The sequence below is a fragment of the Crocuta crocuta genome, unplaced genomic scaffold, assembly GCF_008692635.1.
Source record: "Crocuta crocuta isolate KB4526 unplaced genomic scaffold, BGI_CrCroc_1.0 scaffold70, whole genome shotgun sequence".
Classification (NCBI taxonomy): domain Eukaryota; kingdom Metazoa; phylum Chordata; class Mammalia; order Carnivora; family Hyaenidae; genus Crocuta; species Crocuta crocuta.
In genome coordinates this window covers 18,132,050-18,151,892 of record NW_027528417.1, presented here as the reverse complement: position 1 = coordinate 18,151,892, position 19,843 = coordinate 18,132,050, and the positions used below count along the sequence as shown (strand labels likewise).

At 39.3% G+C, this 19,843-nt stretch overlaps 1 protein-coding gene across 1 annotated transcript in view; it reads right to left on the bottom strand.

The window, feature by feature from the left end:
• The window catches only part of MCF2L2 (MCF.2 cell line derived transforming sequence-like 2), a 200,840-nt gene that overhangs the window by 162,266 nt on the left and 18,731 nt on the right, over nt 1-19,843 (bottom strand). Inside the window, exon 4 of the mRNA XM_077754581.1 lies at nt 8,998-9,081. Coding sequence (XP_077610707.1) covers nt 8,998-9,081 — 84 coding nt within the window. The remainder of the gene's footprint in view (nt 1-8,997; nt 9,082-19,843) is intronic.

Below are 19,843 nucleotides of genomic sequence, written 5' to 3'. Positions count from 1 at the left end.
AATTTCAACATTAAATTGCACTATATTCGGGCGTGTAGTTTGATGTGGGGGGAGGGGGNCCATGCATGCTACTAGCTTGAGATAGTTCACAATTTCAACATTAAATTGCACTATATTCTTTTGAAAGTCATTGTATCCTTGTGAAGTTGGGGTTTTGGTGGCTGGTGAGGTAAATAGCAAGCACAGTATGCAAACTAATATAGAACAGGAAACAAAGGCGGTGATGTCCAGTCTCATTCCAAGGTTTGAGATTATTGTAGTTACCTAAGAATGAAATTTAAACATTACTTTTTATTTCAACTTACATGTATTTTTTTCAAACAGCTACTAAACTGTTAGGACAAACAGACTTACTATGTCCTAAGTTGTTTTAACCGTTAGATATTGCTTTTGGCCAAGAACAGCTATGAAAATACTAAGATAGATTGAGATATATATCTGAGTCTGAAAAAGTAAGGCACCAAGAACTGAGCAAGTTGAGGAATCTATACCCTACCTGACAGGATATAAGCTGAATTGCTGAGAGTACCTTCCAGGCTATGCCCATAGAGGGAAACCACTTTAAGAAAAATAATGGCTCCCTAAGTGTCCATCAACAGATGAATGGATCAAGAAGATGTGGTTTATCTATACCATGGAATACTACATGGCAATGAGAAACAATNTAAAAAATTAAAAAAATTAAAAAAATTAAAAAAAAGAAAAATAATGGCTCCCAAGTGAAGCCAACTATAAATGATTGTATGTATTTCACATATGTAATGAAAGAGGTAGGGCAGGGTGTGGTTTAATGAGAATTGTGTGATTAATAAGGGTGTGGGATCAATGAAGAAATTACAGAAAAGGGCGACTCAGAGAAGCAAAGGCAGGTCGTGCCCTGTTAATAATGTTATCTTAAGGAGAGAGGGACCTGGCCTACCATCATGAGAATCTAGGCCAGTCTATCAGATGATACCACCATTAAGGTTATCCAATCCACTCTGCTGCTCTGAGCCCATACCTGATAAGCATCTTCTGATTATACTCTGACTTTCCATGTAAATTTGTTTCCAAGGCAAAAATGTGCTTGTCATGACAATAAACTATTAAAAAAATGTGCTTGTCATGTCAAGCAGACATGAGTATTTGCATGATGTAAAGAGTAAGTCAGCCCTGTAGTTTTCTATACCAGTCTCTTCTTGGTATTGTTCATATGGGGTTAGGCTCTCAGAGACCAATCACAATGGAATGAAACTGTGCAAGACTTGTCCAGATGACTAGACATTCTTCTCCAGGAAGTAGCTCTTTAATAATTCTACATGTTTATCTTAAATTTTTAAAAAAGTTAACTGCATATTTAATGTTTGTCAAACTTTGACTTGGAGATTAAGCTGCCTCATTACATTAACTGAAAACTTAAAATCAGGATACTAGCAGCTTTCACCTCATATTTTCCTTTTTTCAGCCTTACAGTCATAGGAAGTCTTAGATGAATGCAAATTAAGAGACTTTACATCTCCAGTAAGGCTAAATTTAGATGCATTATAACGCTGTACTAATTGCATAACCAATATTTGTCAAGAAAATGTCTAAAACATTTCAAGGAATCAAAACACCCTAAAAATATTCATTAAGGTATGATTATACTATTTAATGATTTTGTCTTTTATTGTTAATTATAAAATAAAGCTCTTCACACCTAAATGGAGAAAGAGGTGGAGTGCTCTTGTGTCTTGGATTATACCGTTACTGAACACCAGAGAGGCCGAAGGTTAACTGGGGACACCACCTGCAGCTGAACATTAAACGTAACAGACAGAAGCACCAAGGAAACAAAGCTAAGCCTCCAAACAGCCAGTGACAACCCACAGCAAGGCCCTCGATGCCACCTTGTGAGAAAATGTGGAAATGCAAAAGGATGAAAGTGCCAAAGAAGTCCTATTCAAGGAAAATAAAACCAAATTACTTGGAAGTAAGTAAAATGGTGACTTAAATAAAATACATTTCCGTACTCCTGGTATAATTTTTACCTGTTCACTGAATGGAAGAGGACTAGGTTTATGGCAGAAAAGAGCAGTAGTACTTGGAATACATAAAACTGTTCCCATTAGGGTCTGAGTGTTGGCTGGCATGGAGATTTCTGTCCTATACAGGAGAATTTAGAACGCCAGCAAATCCTACAGAAGATGGTAAAGACCAACAATGAAAGAGAGAGTGAGGCTAGGCAAATAGCAATGCTATTTGCCTTCCCATATTCATTTTCCTTTTCTCTCCCTACCAAAAAAAAACCCTGATTTCATCTGGGGAAATGGCAATACCACTTCCTGTGAGGCACTTTAGAAAGCTCAGGGCCTGGGATACCCAATAATCTGTCTACATAATATTGTCCCACATCCTGTGTGATTTCCGAAAATCTTAATAGAAACCCTATATAAGTGAAAAATCCATTTATAGTGATTGGATCCTATAAACTCTGTTTTATACATAATAATAAAGGGTTTTTTAATATTTTTCCATTTTATTGAGATATAATTGACATAATATAACATCGTATTAGTTTAAGGTATACATATAATGATTTCACATATGTCTGTATTGTAAAATGGACACCACAATAAGTTTAGCTAATAAACATCTCACAAATCACATTACAATTTTTTTTTCTTCAGATCTACTCTCCTGGCAATTTCCTTTTTCTTTTTTAATGTTTTATTTATTTCCGAGAGAGAGATAGAGACAGCATGAGCAGGGGAGGGTCAGAGAGAGAGGGAAACACAGAATCTGAAGACAGGCTCCAGGCTCTGAGCTAGCTGTCAGCACACAGCCAGATGTGGGGCTTGAACCCACACCATGAGATCATGACCTGAGCCAAAGTCGGACGTTTTACCAACTGAGCCACCCAGGCACCCCTCTCCTGGCAATTTTCAAACACACTATACAGTATTGTTAACTATAGTCACTCTGCTGTACATTATATCCCCAGAACTTATTTACCTTATAACTGGATGTGTGTACTTTCCTCCATTGCCCCCCCCCCCAGCCTCTGGCAACCACCAATTTTTTTCTGTTTCTCTGAGTTCATTTTTTTTAAGATTCCACCTACAAGTAGGATCATAAAGTTTTTGCCTTGCCTTGTCCAACTCTTTCACTTAGCATGGATCCACCCATGTTGTCACAATTGAGAAATTATTTGTATACGGTTTTAATATATACTAAAATTTTCAGGAATGCAACTACCCTACACATTAAAGGAAAATAATACTTACTTTGCTCAGAATTTGTCAACTTTGTTCAGAACTAGAGCAACAATATTTACCATTTCAGAAAACCATTATAGTAAAGCCAGTCAGGGTGTCTGATCACCCACCACACCCCAGCAGTTAGAGCTATGACATTCACAGTAACCAAGCACGTGATTGTTTTAATATTTTTTCTAGTATAGCTAGAAATATATATTGAAATACATATTATTTTACTATGCTTATTTTCCTTTTATTTCTCTTTTACTGTTCTCCTTTATATTTTATTTTCTTTTTTCTTCCATATACACATAAACAGGGGGTAGCTATTCACCCTCTGTGAGCACACAACTAAACTACATTTGCCAGCTTCCCATGCTATTAAATGTATCTATGTAAGTGATCCAGGTTCAAGTCAATGGTATACAGTATGTGCTGTTGTTGAGCTGAGGCTTTTAAGAAGTAGTATGTTTTCTTTTCCCTGTCTGCTTTCTGGATACAGATTAATAAGACAGTCATAAAATGGATAATAGTAACATGAGCCACAAAGTAAAAGGAACCTTCATTTGTGATGAAGATGGAAAAAAATCATCTTCTGACCATGAACATATACGCTGAACTGTTCCAAGAGAAATAACTAAATTTCTATTGTGTTTGTTTGAACTACTATACACTTTGGAGTCTATTTCATAGAGCTGTTCAGTCTACCCTAACTAACATAGGTCATGGTATCCACAAATTTCAACTCAGGATAGTGGGGGCAATACAAATTATTTGTTATTAAAGGAAGGAATTTAGACCAACATGATTGAGAACCATTTCTGTATTCTACACTGCTCAATACAATAGCCACTAGACATATGTGGTTATTGAGCACCTGAAATATGACCAGTCCAAATTGAGATGTACTATCAGTGTGAAATATAAACTAGATTTCCAAGACTAATTACAAATATAAAGTAAAGTATCTCAACGACAATATCGAATATTGATGACATGTTAGAATAATATTTTATATGTATTGGGTTAAATTTAAATGCTATTGGGATTAACTTCCTTTTTGTTTCTTTAATATGGTTACTAGAAACTTTAAAAACACATACATGAGTACCATTATATTTCTATTAAAAAATACTGCCCCCTACACCTTCTTGCACTGGTTCTCATTTCCTTCATGCCAAGTTACTAACTCTGTCTCTCATTTAAATATAGGTTTTGACTCTAATCAGTTCCTTAATTCTTCATTGTTTCAGTGACAATTTCCCACTTGCCTCTGGGAACTCCACCTCTACCAACCCTAGGCTCCACTGGTGGACTCCATTAGCCTAAGAGTATTTTATGCCTTCATTAGTAATTATTTCTAAAAGATGGTATGTGAGAAAGAAACTTTAGACAATGATTCTAAGGGGTGGGTGAATAACCATTAAAAGAAAAAGAAAATGATAATTCCTTTTAATTAGAGGAATGGTATTATGGTAGACACTAAAAATGGCTGATTTATAACCAACTCCCTCGCCCTGACCATCCTCCTCTGTAGCCATTTAAAAGCTAAATGTTTGCCTTTTCTGACTCCCTTGTTGGTAGAAATGGCTACATGACACAATTCCCAGATGAGACATAATCAGAAGTCTACTGAGACCTTCTGGGAAAGTTTTTGTTGTCCTGGCAAAAGGAACAGAAGAAGTCAGGATTCCTTCCTTTTCCTTCTTCCTGCTTTGGACACAGACTTGATATCTAAAGCTACAGCAGCCATTTTGATATTAAGACTTTAAAAATGAGGGAAACATCGAGAGAATCACAAAGATGTACCCTTAATGTCATTGAGCCACTGATCCAATACCAGGAATTTCTACTTTTGGGCGTCTGTTATGTGGCTTAGAAAACAAACAAACAAGTCCTATAAGCTAGGTTCTCTTATAGCCAGATATCACGTGACACACTTTCCTTAAAACAATCCACTTTACCAATGAGAAACTTGAGGTTCACAGCAATAATCTAATCTCATTGGAATGTGAACATAGAATTATCTGAGTCCAGAGCCTAGAGTGTTCCCACCACAGTATCCTGCTTATATTCTCTTGTTTTCCTAGCTACACCCTAAATTTAGAAATATCCCAAGTTCGCTGGGAAAATGCCAGTTGTCTTTCATGGGTAAGAGCCAGCAGAGGCCCAGCCCTGGTCACTATCCAATCCCTGCTGGTGGCCCCTATTCACAGACTTCACCGTGCAAAGGCTTCAAACCATCTGGCCACAAATCTGGGTCATCCATCATGCAGTGAGTCCCTGCTCTCCCACCAGCCATGGGAGCACACTCGCAGAGCACAGCAGGCCAGGCAACTGGGGCCTCACTGAAGAAAAAGGCTACATCCTGTCTTTCCCAGCATTCCTGGTTGATGGGGCCTCTGGCTCTTTCCAGAGCTCAGTAGAATCTGTAAATAGTCTGCAGTTGGAATATCCTCACCCTGCTTGCCTGAATCAGGAAAACTCCTGTGACCCGGAACAGAGGCCACAGCTCAGTTGCCACAGTGCTGGGAAAAGACCTAAGTGCAGAGATTTCTGTTTTACAACCATAGCTACACAGGTACCTGCAATGGCCACGTTGCTGACATTGTCTGCCACTAGCAGGTAACGATAAAAAGCAGGCCTAGTAATTCCAAGAAAGTGCTGACTACTCAGAGAACCTGATATTCTTGGCTACTGATATTCTTCCAGACTTGCAGTGTTGTAAATGCTACCACAGCTAATCCATGGTTCTCTCTCATAGGACGGGCAAACTTGAGGCAACAATATGACAAAAGAAGCTCAAAAATTGAAAGGATTGTCTTTGCCACAAAGTGACTTTCCTAAAGCAGAGGTGTCCTCTTGGTCCAGTGTGTGTTTATAGTTCAATGTTCTACATTAAAGAGTGACAATTATCTCTATTACTTAGAGATAATGCCACTTAGTTGTGGCATCATACACCATTTCAACTGTGAGCATAGCTTTGGTTCTTTATACGAATTATATCATACTGAAAACTATTCTTTGTAATATAATCCTAAAATAAACATTTTTATGAGATTAAAATATATCAGGAAAAATAGTCATACAGTTGGCAGTTGCAATGCTAATAAGCATTTTTCATACACTATGTCTTTAATCATCAAAGTTATGATGATCCCACCCATTCATTATACAAGTGAGGAAAGTGAAGTTTAGAGAATTAAGTTGCCAAGGAGACGCAGCTGGTCAACAGCAGAACCTAAATCCATATTTAGCACTGTCTGGTACCCATTTATGTTCTCCTGTATTGCCCTAAGAAATAAGAATAGAAAGAAGCACCTCAGTAACACTCAAAAGAGGTAACTTTGGAGCACTAAGTGCATACATTAATTGGTCCCTAGATGTGCCATTATCTATGCCAGAATCATGTGCTGTGGCATTAGGGATTTGGTGTAAGGCTACAGAAATCCACTTCACCTCACCCTTTCATCCAGTCCAGACCTGGATGTACATTAGCCTTGCAGCCTTCTGTGCCATAGACCATAGCAGCAGTTGCCAGAAACCAAGGGGCAGCCCCCATCCTGCCTTTTGTTTTGCAGAGCCCCAGGCTCACTGTGAGAAGCGAGGAGGCTGCACCTTCAGGAGGCTGGTTAGGCACTCCTGTGAGGGCCAACACTGCCTATGGCAGTGATGGAGGAACAGAACTCACAGGACACACCAGGAGGACTCAGGTAATTTTGAACTGAACATTTACTATATAACAGTCTCTGTTCTAAGTGATACATGTAGAAATAAGAAAAATGAGGACTCTGTTTATGGCATTTTCAGTGACTATGTGAGCAGTGACCAATGTGGAGGAAAGACCAGAGAATTCACCCAGAATGTCTGGATTGTGTGAAATGCCCCCACCCAGGATGCGACTCCCAATAATGGAGACTGCATTTCCCTCAAACTCAGTAGGATAAGGACTTTGGAGCAGATTAAATGTGATTTAGAGAAAGGAAAGAAATGTGACTTTTTTTTTACATTCCGTGTTGTAGAGTTACATTCATGCCAACTACGTATTCTCTCTGTGATGGAACTATGGTGGCTTTGTTGCTTTTTTTCAGAGCAGACGTAAAGATGAAGAGAGTGACTTGCTACCCTATTCCTCTGTGATATGTGCTAAGGACAACTAATGTCATGCCATGCTTCCAAGACTAACTTCCAAGGTCTAACTGTAATTCAGGGTCTGATATGTACCTCAATTTCAGTAAAGTCATCACCATTGGCTAAGTGAATAAGAAAGAAGAGTATTCTGCTAATGACAGCTTCTCAGGGTTGGGCCTAGGCTCCGAAATTTTCTAGCCTCTTCTGAACATTTGTCTCTTTTTATTTCCAAATGCTCGATGGAAATCAATGCATTAAAATTAGGTCCATGAGAGCTAAGAATGAGAGACAAACCTCTCAAAGAACAAATAACTTCAGCAGTGCTCATGAACGCTCAAAACCAAAATCTCTTNTAACCAAAGATATAAGAAATCTGTGTGATGAAAACTATAGAAAACTTAAGAAAATTGAAGAAGACACAAAGAAATGGAAAAATATTCCATGCTCATGAACTGGAAGAATAAATATAGTTAAAATGTCATTACTACCCAAAGCAATCTACACATTCAATGCAATCCCAATCAAAATTGCACCAGCATAATTCTTCTCAAAGTTAGAACAAACTATCCTAAAATTTGTATGGATACTCTGGTTTCTCTTCAGATTGTATAAATCTTTCGCCTTTTACTAAAATTTGTATGGAACCACAAAAGACCCCGAATAGCCAAAGTAATATTGAAGAAGAACCAAAACAGGAGGCATCACCATCCCAGACTTTAGCCTCTACTACAAAGCTGCCATCATCAAGACAGTATGGTATTGGCACAAAAACGGACACAAGGACCAATGAACTAGAATAGAGAATGCAGAATTGGACCCATAAATGTATGGCAAACTAATCTTTGACAAAGCAGGAAAGAGTATCCAATGGAAAAAAAGACAGCCTCTTTAACAGATGGTGCTGGGAGAACTGGACAGCAACATGGAGAAGAATGAAACTAGGTCATTTTCTCACACCATACACAAAAATAAACTCAAAATGGATAAAGGACCTGAATGTGAGACAGGAAACCATCAAAACAGTAGAGGAGGAAGCAGAAAACGACCTCCTTGACCTCAACTGCAGCAATTTCTTACTTGACACATCCCCAAAGGCAAGGGAATCAAGGAAAAAAATGAACTATTTGGACCTCATCAAGATAAAAATCTNTGAATGCTGGGAATAAACTGAGGGCTAATGGGGTGGGGGAGAGGGGAAGGGGGGTGATGGGTGTGGAAGAGGGCACTTGTTGAGATGAGCACTGGGTGTTAAATGGAAACCAACTTGACAATAAACTATTTAAGGAAAAAAACTCTCTTAAAGTTGGATTTTGGAAAAACATCCAAGAATAATGTTGGGAAAATGTCATGATAGTAGTTCATCTCAATAGGTATTTCTTTTTCCTTCCTCAAAATCTTTTTAGCTCTGTTCTTTACAATCTCAAAGAAATGTACTCTCTTAAGAAAGATTAAATGACATCCAACAGCAACGGGAATGACACCAATGAGATTTACTCTCCTCCAGTTGAATAGTTCTCAGCTCATTTGATGCTTAAGGGAAGACTAAGACTTGGGTGTACTGTTCATTAAGGTTGGTGAGGCTGAGCCCTCCCCATGAGACCCCTGTCCCCACAACAAAATCTAAAATACAAATTAATTTGCCCCTTACCTGAGAGAATGGCAAACGGTCTGTGAAGTTGTTCAATTATATCCACTGCCACCAAAGGTCTGATTTCCTGTTGCATGATTTCATCTGCACAAATGAAATACAAATTAGGTTAAATCCTTGTAAATTACAAAGAAAATTTTATTTTTTTATTTAAAATTTTTTTTTACATTTTATTCATTTTTGAGAGACAGAGTATGAGTGGAGGAGGGGCAGAAAATGAGGGAGACAAAGAATCTGAAGCAGGCTCCAGGCTCTGAGCTGTCAGCACAGAGCCCAATGTGGGGCTCAAACTCATGAACTATGAGATCACAACCTGAGCTGAAGTCAGACACTTCACCTACTGAGCCACCCAGGCACCCTTATTAAGAGAATATTAAAAGGAAGAAATGGATGCTCCACTAGTAGGGAAATCTGAGAGTTATCAAGATGTGCTTCGAGGCACATTATTCTCTTGAGACCTTGATTCCTGAGGTGCATAAATGGATCTGGATATTCTGTGGTTTGAAGCTTACACCCATGAGCATAGAAGTACATTTCTAGAGCCCCTCCCAAGGTTTTAGGAGCAACCAGAGCAAGAAAGTTTAAGTTTCCGTAGCTTCCACAATATACCTGCTAGGATGGTCTCATTACCAAGGCAGGTACTCAGGTATCTGCCTACTCCTTTAGGTCTGCAGAACATTTTAAACACAAACAACATTAGTCATCAGAGTTCATCTCAAGCTGCGTCATAAAATCAATCTGAGATTTATGAAGGTTCTTTGCTTTTTGTTCAATCCCTAATTCCTTCCTTTTTGCCTCCATCCTTAGTTGCCTCCATGCCTTTTTATTTTTTCCCCTTCCAGTATACTTCAAGGGAACTCTTCTCACTTTCAAGAATGTTTAAGGAGGCACTTCCTCATTTTGCTAATTAAAGATGCTCTATACTGAATAAAAAGTTCCAGATTTCCAAGGCAAAAATTCAAATCTTTCAAGCACAAACCTACAAATGTCCTCTAACCCTAAGAGTGATCTATAACTTCTATGATTTGCATTCTATCCATTTGGGGAAAGAAATTAGAGAGGGGAGAAGACTGAATGGAAATCCTGGGCTGGAAAGAGTAAGGCATTTTCACACTCTCACAGCCTAAGATATTATTATCTTCATGTAACTGTTTCGCAGGGAATCTCAAAAAGTGAACTGGTTATTGTTTCTACAGCAGTTAGAAATCAAGTTAGATTAAAGAACGAGACAAATAGTCTTGTACATTGATGCTAAGTAGGAATCTCCCATTGATTCAGCCTGGAGTTGGGGTAATGTTTTGACACTGCAATGTTGATCAATCAGAAGATTGTATTAGGGAAGCTCCTCCCAGAGCCTTGGTTTCCACCTCTCAGCTTTAGTGTGAAGGTTCAAGGAGATGATACACATGGGGATGCACACAGTAGATACTCAATAAATGCTAGTTATATCCCTTGATCTGGCAAGGCCTTTCCCATATATGCTTTCTGAAAGTCTTGTAAGGGATGGGGCAAGTGCCAGCTTAAATGCCAAGACCCTTTTCAATGAATTCTACCACTCTCTCTGGAGGAAAGGGAGTAAACCCAGGCCAGAGTTCCTTTATCCCTCCTTCATCTTCCCACCCTGATTCCACTAAAAGTTCACTAACCCCGTTTCACTGTTAATTTTGGTAGATGCAATAATGGCACTGTAGTTATACTTCGCAAAAAGGGAGGGCCTTCTCTGTTTTATACATGAACTAAAGTATTTAACAGTAAAATAAGTCTGATATCTGCTTAAAAATGCTCAGGCACAAAAATGAACTATTGGGACCTCGTCAAAATAAAAAGCTTCTGCACAGTGAAGGAAACAATCAGCAAAACTAAAAGGCAACCAACAGAATGGGAGAAGATATTTGCAAATGACATATCAGATAAAGGGTTGGTATCCAAAATCTATAAAGAACTTATCAAAATCAACATCCCCCCCCAAAAAAAACAAATAATCCAGTGAAGAAATGGGCTAATGACAAGAATAGACACTTCTCCAAAGAAGACATCCAGATGGCCAACAGACACATGAGACGATGCTCAACATCACTCATCATCAGGGAAATACAAACCAAAATTACAATGAGATACCACCTCACACCCATCAGAATGGCTACAATCAGCAAGTCAGGCAGCAACAGATACTGGCAAGGTTGCAGAAAAAGAGGATCTCTTTTACACTGCTGGCAGGAATGCAAACTGGTACAGCCACTCTGGAAAACAGTATGGAGATTGCTCAAAAAATTAAAAATAGAACTACCCTATAACCCAGCAGTTGCACTACTAGGTATTTGTCCAGAGAATACAGGTGTGCTGTTTCTAAGGGGCACATGTACCCCAACATTTATAGCAGCACTATCAACAATGGCCACAGTATGGAAAGAGCCCAGATGTCCATTGATGGATGAATGGATAAAGAAGATGTGGTATGTATATACGATGGAGTATTACTCAGCCATCAGGAAGAATGAAATCTTACTATTTGCAACTACCTGGATGGAACTGGAGGGTATTATGCTAAGCAAGATTAGTCAGTCAGAGAAGGACAAATATCATATGACTTCACTCATATGAGGACTTTAAGATACAAAACAGATTAACATAAGAGAAGGGAAACAAAAGTAAAAACAGGGAGGGGTACAGAAACATAGGAGACTCTTAAATATGGAGAACAAACAGAGGGTTACTGGGAAGGTTGTGGGAGGGGGTGGGCTAAATGGGTAAGGGGTGTTAAGGACTCTACTCTTGAGATCATTGTTGCACTATATGCTGACTAACTTGGATGTAAGTAAAAAAAAAAAAACAAAAAAAAAACTAATAAAAAGAAAAAAAATGCTCAGGCAGTAGCCCCTGCCAAAAATGTATGGGTCAAGGGGAGGAAGAAATGAAACCAGATTGGCAAATGTGGATTAATTGTTGAAGCTGGTTGATGGGTCCATGGGAGTTCATTATATAATTCTTTTGCATATGTTTCAAATTTTTCACAATAAAATGTAAATTATAAATGGACACCAACATAGAAAATTTAAGCAGAAACAGGAGTTACATAACCAAAGAGTTTTTCAGAATATAATCTTCCAGTGGTCTAGGAAAGTAGCATATTCAAAAACAGAGCTGGGTTATTATTTTTTCATGCCTGAGGGAGCATATTTAAGAGATAATGACCCCGGGGTGCCTGGGTGGCTCAATCGGTTAAGCGTCCGACTTTGGCTCAGGTCATGATCTCACAGTTCGTAGGATTGAGTCCCAGGTTGGACTCTGTGCTGACAGCTAACTCAGAGCCTGGAGCCTGTTTCAGATTCTGTATCTCTCTCTCTCTCTGACCCTCCTCTGCTCACGCTGTCTCACTCTCTCTCAGAAATAAATTAAAACATTTAAAAAAGAGAGATAATGACCCCAAAGAAAAACCAAGATCATAATATACATAGTTATTGTACCTCAATATTTGAGGTTTGCTCTAATTAGAAATTTTAAGGGTGTAAGATCTGAAAGTGGACAACAGAAGTAAGTTAAACCAACCATCCCCAACCCATCTCATTTTTTTAAGTGAGGAAATGGAGACCCAGAGAGATTCTGACCTTCCTTGTGGTCATATACCTTAAGCATAGACATGGGGTCAGCCTGGCTGGGATCATCGGACTCTAAGAGGGCAAATCTCAGCCTTTTGTGATAGAATTCCCAGACCCCTGGTCTTCAGGGGCACTGTCTTTGGCCACCACTAAGAGGGTAACTAGTGTCTCTCATCATGGGAATCTGTGGAGGTTTGTGTAGCCTTCCAACAGACACCTTTCCCACCTGAGGTTACCAAATGAACAGTACTAAAATTTAGAATTTGTTTTCCAAGAATAGAAATGAGCTGGTTTGCCTTTGTTGAAAGAGCTTGGCCCCCAGCCAGGGAGGGATAGGGCGATCTTTGAAGACCTCCCAGCAAAGGAGCTTCAGGACCCCATCTGGCTGGCTGCAATAAATCATGTGCATTTCTCAGACTCAGGGCTGACCCAGAGCATGGAGATGACCTCAGACACGCCCAGCTTTCAGTGATGCCTGACATCTATGGGCCTGCTGGAATAGGGGCAAGGTTGGTTCAGCCCCAAACAGGACACATTCATGCTCTGACCAAGAGACATAAAGACCAGCTCCGCTCCTGGAGAGCCTTGCTCTCCAGTGCTGTATGAATGGGGTAGGGAAGCTCTTTGGTCTAAAGGAACACCTTCCCCTGCAGTAGGAAAGAATCCAAACAGCCCTGTATGGGAAGGGCCATTTCTGTCAACGTCTAGCTAGGCTACCAGAGCAAGAACATTCTAAGTCTCAGCACCTTCTGTTGTGAAATGGCTTTTTCTTCTCTAGATACAGTTGGACACGAGCAGTGATGACCCACCGAAGTGGTGGTACCTGATGCACTTTGCCTGGTCCCTTGGTCCTGTGTGGAAGCTTCATGTTTGCTGCTTGCTATTTTTGATGTGCATGGACTAGGGAGAAACTTGTCTCTTTCAACCTTCATAAGGCAAGGGGAAGTGATCATTCAACATCAACACAATTTCTATCCTGTGCAAAGTTACAACTAGATCAGGGAAAAACTTGTCCCTTTTCTATCCCTGATAAGTATACAGGTGTGTGATTGTATGCTACCCTAGACCCACAGTTCCAGAGATGCAGAAGGCATTGAAGTTGCACTAACAGCCTCCTAGATGATGGAGTAACAGCCTAGCACATCCCATGGAAACTCAGCTTGGGAAGGCAGGAAGCAACACCCTATGTTGTCCACTGCCCAGTATCAGAGAGCATTGCAGGACCCGGGGCAGGACCTTTCCCACTGATACACCCATCCTCACAGCAGAGGGCACAGAACTGCTGAGAACAGCTATATGCAGTCTGAGTGTCGCAACTGATTAGGAATAAAGGGCAGTGAAACTTTTAGCCTCCCACTCTGGTTGTTCTGAAATTTCAGTCATCCTGGGATTTAAAAGATTCAAGTACGGTCTGAAGAAAAATAAAAGAACCGAATTGCTAAATAAGTAAGTTAGGGGAACAAAGTTTGGTCTCCACCGAAGAAGGAAGGCAGCCCCAAGTTTGACAGACTCTGCCACATTTCTACTTTGCCAAGAGAATCTGGTGAAAAGAAAAATATGGAAGAGTGTGCCACTTAGCTGGACTAGATGAGCCCAGGATCCCCACCCTCAGCCTCAGAGCAGCACACTTTTCTGCAACACAAAGGAGCATCAGCTGTGAGCCGGCCCAACAATGCACCTCACAGATTAACTCATTTAATTGGTTGGATAATGACAGTAAAGGAATGCACCTTTTCACTAAAATGAACCTCCGCCAGCCCACCCCGCCCTCTCACACCCACAACTAGACCAGACTGGACTGCCAGGAAAACACTTGTGGACCAGCAGCTCTGAGAAATCAGTTGCCAGGCTGATAGGAAGAGCCATCCCATGGGGTCATGTGTTTCACTTCTCTTTCTTACTGGTTAGGTCAGAAATAACACAAACCCATTTTCCTTCTTTTACTGGTCCCTGTATTAGAGCAATGCTTAACCTGAACCATAAGACTTAGTATTGAAGTCTTGTCATAAATTAACAATGAATAAAAGGCATGTGAAAAGCAGATGGAAGAAATTTTTTAAAGGAGAAATCTAGAACTTTAAAAGCAAGAACACTGAAAAATGTCCAACTTCCTACTATCAAATAATGCAATTAAAACAATAATAGAATACTTCTTTCATCCATAAAATAATTGAGACTCTAAAACCCAACCCTGGGTTGTTGTTGTTGTTGATTTTTTGACAACTAATACGTGTACATGGCCTTGGGGAGTGAAGCTGGCAGATTCCTTTTAGAAAGTAGTTTCACAATATTTTATCCAATGATTATTATGTAGTTACATACCAAATCCTTTACATGCAGCATCTCATTTAATTCTTAAAACAATGCTAAGGGTAATACTGAACTAGATTTGCTCATCCAAGGTCAAGCAAGGTCATCCAAGCTTATCCAAGGTCAAGCAGAGCCAGAATTTAAATCCATCCCATTATGAACTCCAAAGCCCAACATCTTAACCACTACAATACAGAGCTTCAATATGCAGCCATTAAAATCTTCATAATCTTTTATTCATTCATCCAATATCTGGAAACTTAAGCCAAGAAATAGTAAAATCCAAATGTTATACACTAAAAAAAGGTAGACTAGAAATACTATTTATAAGAGTGAAGAGATGAAAGCATTGATTATATAATTATGAAGGCCATCTCCACAGAAAAAGATTTAAAATATAATATAAAGGACATAAAAACTATATATGAAGTAGGACTTCAGATAAATTAGAAAAAAAGAAAGTATATGGTGTATTTGTGCACATGTGTGTGAGCATATGAGAAAAGAATACTTGAAATGGTTGTGTTAGAGTAATGGAATCATTGTGGTTAACTACTTAGCTTACATAGAGAAAAATATGCTCTGGTAGCCTTTATTCTTTACACTAATAAGACTTTATTGAAGCACAATTTACATGTAGCACAATGCACAGACCTTCAGGGTACAGTTTAATGTATTCTGATAAATATATACACTCATATAACCATCAAACAGATCACGATATGGAACAATGCCATCACCCCAAAAGCTTCCTTGTGACCTCTGTCCCAGGCCCCACACTGTTGGGAGCTCCACATACTACAGCGCTCCGTCCCATAAATGCATGTGTTAAAGGCCACATGGATGGCTCGGTGACTCGTGATGCAGTGCTCAGGGCTGGCGAGGCAGCCCCACACATCTACCCTCTTGACACCACTGGCAACCCAGAGAAGTTCTTCTCCACATCTCTTGGTCTATATCCTTAAAAGAAAGGATGACTGCATCCAATGCTATGACGGCTTGTGGGCTGTGCCACTTCTGGTATCAGGGACAGACGCTGCTTCAGAGTGCTGGGAGGATTGGAGCAGTGGAAGTGCTTAGGTAAGAGAAGAGACATATTAATGAACATGTCAAATCTGTCCTCTCACATGGCATGAATGCTGTAGAGTCTTACATAATGAAATATCTTCCCAGCACTACCAATCCTCAACCTTTTTCTTCCTTCTTTTAAATTTTTTTTAATGTTTCTTATTTATTTTTGAGAGAGAGAGAGACAGAGCGTGAGCAGGGGAGGGGCAGAGAGAGAGGGAGACACAATCCGAAGCAGGATCCAGGCTCTGAGCTGTCAGCACAGAGCCTGACACGGGGCTCGAACTCACAAACCACGAGATCATGCCCTGAGCTGAAGTCAGACACCTAACCCACTGAGCCATCCAGGTGCCCCAACCTTCCTTCTTCCTTCTATTTCATGATACAAATACATATATTCAAAACATGAATTCCCCAATTACAACATTTTACTTAGATCACATTTTAGATCATCGCTCTCAACGGAGCTCAAAGTATCTGAAAATCTCAATTACAGCAACAGTGCTTTTGCTAACATAAAGGCAAGAAAAAATATTTTTATGGATTAATTAGTGACTTAAAGATTACAGGTATTTTTATTACCCATCCAAATTTCACAGGCCCACCAATACAACCACTCAGACACACACAGTAATTCCATTTTGTCATCTCTGCTATTTTCTGATTTTCAGTCACAATAAAAACCACAGCTCTCTACATATTTTAATTTTGTTTTTATTAGAGTATATTTGTAAGGTAGCTGGAAAGACAAAACACATTTTATTTAACTGTGGCATGGGGACCTCCTTCTGCACCCTTGTCCTGTTTAAATGCCTATTTAAAACTGCTTTGAGAACCAGTAAGCTATTACTAAGCATAGCATTTCTGTTTTTTAATAATTATCCAAATCCCTTTTCTCCATTTTCTTTCCCTTACAGACAAAGTTGATACCTTTTTTTTTTAAAGCTCCTTAATTTCGGCTGACATTTCACATCAAACCCTTGCAGGAGACAAGCACTGCAGAGGTGGAAGTTTCTATGCATGAGTTTCCTTAGCAACAAGACCTGGCGATGACATTCCCCTGTAGCCCTTCATAACTACAGGAGAGGTGAAGCGAATTCTGCTGCCTAGAGTATTCTGAATAAAAAAGCAATCAAGGCCCTGAAGGAAATTGAGAAAATCTGTTAAAAATATTTAATCCCTCCTTCCCATAAGGCTCTCCTGTTTTACCACTGGGTTTCAAGTACCCCCACCTGCATTTTAATCAATACCCCACCTCCAGCCATGCTTCTCAAATTATAACCAATATACAAATCACATGGGCTTTAGATAACGGATTCTGATCCAGTAGGCCTAGAGCCAGGCATTTTTAACAAGCTCTCCTGATGCTGCTGATTCAACAGGGAAGCAAGCACAGCATTGATTCCAAGACCTTAGACTATTCTTGGTCCTTTCCTGATGCTTTTGAAAATGCAGGTCAGGGGAAAAAATAATACAGTTTTTACTTGGATTGTTCACTGTCTGCTTCTCTTATCATTCAATAAAAATAATCATCGCCCTGTGTTCCAAGTATTCTTGAAACTGAGGCCCAGATGGTGTAAATTTTCTCTTCTGTGCTGATGGTGAGGTCAGCATCCTGGGAAACAAGCCACCCTGGCTTGAGAACCTGCTTAACTCTCCTTCCAGCACACCTCAAGCCCTGCCCCATTGCTCAGGGTGGGCTCCTTCACGCCTATACCCTCTCCCTGTCGGCCTGCTCCTATCCCTGGATTCGTCTCTTGTCTGGAAGCAGTGTCTTGGGAAAAACAACATAATATGGTATAATAGGAGGTGATAAGACCTGATACAAGTAATAATCATTTAACATAGCATTCTTCCAAACATTTATACACTTTCTTTCTAAAGCTCCTAGAGAAAAAAATATCTTAACACAAACAAATCAAAATGGTAGAATTTTAGACATTTTAGCAATATGATGGATAAACAATTTTATTTTTGTTTAAGAAAAAGTCCTGGAAGCCCTGGTAAAATTTCCTTCCTCCCTCTCTTGATTGACTGATTCATTCATTCATTTGCATTCAGGTATATAGCAGAATAAAAAGAACAGGACTTGCATCCCAGCTCTGAGACTAACTAGCCCCTCCATCTTCAGGGTCTCCCTGTGTAAAATGGGAATGAATAATAATTAATACTAGCTCCTTGGAGGGCTGTTGGTGAGGATTAATAGTACCATTTATTGAACACTTAACTGCCTATTGGGTATTTTGCTACATGTTTTACATACATTATCTAACAATTAATTAAAATAACATGTGAAAACAGTTTGTGTATAAGAGATTCAACAGATGCTAATTAAATTTATCATTCAGTCCTTTGAGCTATGATCCTAAGGATACCACAATAGATTTCTCACAAACACTCAGGTTATTGCCATACATTGGTGGTTTACTTTGAAATTCTGCCCATAAACTCCTCTTGTTGACCTTCCTCTTTCAGTATGAAATAAGTCTGACAGAATTTTTGAGTTCAGAAGGACTCAGGAGCAAAACAGAGATTAGAATTAGGTCAAAATATTAATAAGTATGTAGTATATGATAAAAGTGGAATTTCACATGGAGACAGGGAGAGATTATTCACATGTAGTGTCAGGTCAATCTGCTGGCCACCAGAAGACATCAAGTTTAGTCATTAAGAGCATCGCCTCTGGTGCCACAATGCCTAAATTCGAATCTTGGCTCTGCCACTTATACCAGACTAATCTCAAGCAAGTTGCTAGACCTCCCTGTGCCTTAATTTCTTGATCTGAAAATGGGGGAAATTATAATACATCCACCTCATATAATTGTTGTAAGAATTGAGTTAATATAGCTAGAGAGCTTTAAAAAATTCCTGGTATATGGTAAGTGCCATGTAAGGTTATTTATTACTGTCAAAATGTTTAAATGTATCCATATTTCACTTCTTGCCAAAAGAACAAGCTCCAGTTACATTAAATAATGAAACTATAAACTCCAAAATAAAGTCCAGCCAAATTAAATAATAAAACCATAAAAATACTAGAAGAAAATATAGGAGGATATTTTTTATAATACTGGAATTAGAAGAGCCTTCCTGAGTATGACAGAAATACCAGTAAGAAAAGATTGATAAAGTTCATTTAAAAACTACTTTAGCAGGGCGAACGCACCTTGAACAAACTAAAAAAAACAGCAACAAATTGGAAAATTTACAGCACATGTAGTGATGAAAGGCTTATCTTCCTAGACTATAAAGAGCAACAGTGGGCTGGCTGGTGCCCCCGTCCCAAAAGATATGGCCATGTCCTAATCCTAGTACCCGTGAACATTACCTCATGTGGAAAAAGGGTCTTTGCAGATGTGATTAACTTAAGGCTCTTGGGAGGAAGAGCCTATTTTAAATTATCCAGGTAGACCCAAAAGGCAACCATATGTTTTCTTATAAGAGAGCGAAATAGAGGAGAAGGCCAGGTAAAGATGGAAACTGAGATTGGCATACAGCAGTCACAAGCTAAGACAGGCCTGGAGCCACCAGAGCCTGAAAGAGACAAGAAAATAAATTTCCTTTATAGCCTCTAGAGAGCTGCACCTTGATTTTGGACCTCTGATCTCTAGAACTGAGAGATAATAAATTTATGCTGTTTTAGATATTAAGTCTGTGGTTACTTATTAGAGCAGCCACATGAAACAAACACAAACCAGGAACAGATAATTCATGGAATAAATACAGCCAATGAATTGATATAAGATTGCAGTAATGGTCAGAAAGGCCATTTAGACACTCCTAAAACCTGTATTAACATACTCAGATTTTCACTGCTGTCTTGAGTCACAGACAGAATAAAATGATTGACAGCCAAAGCATATAGGCAAGTC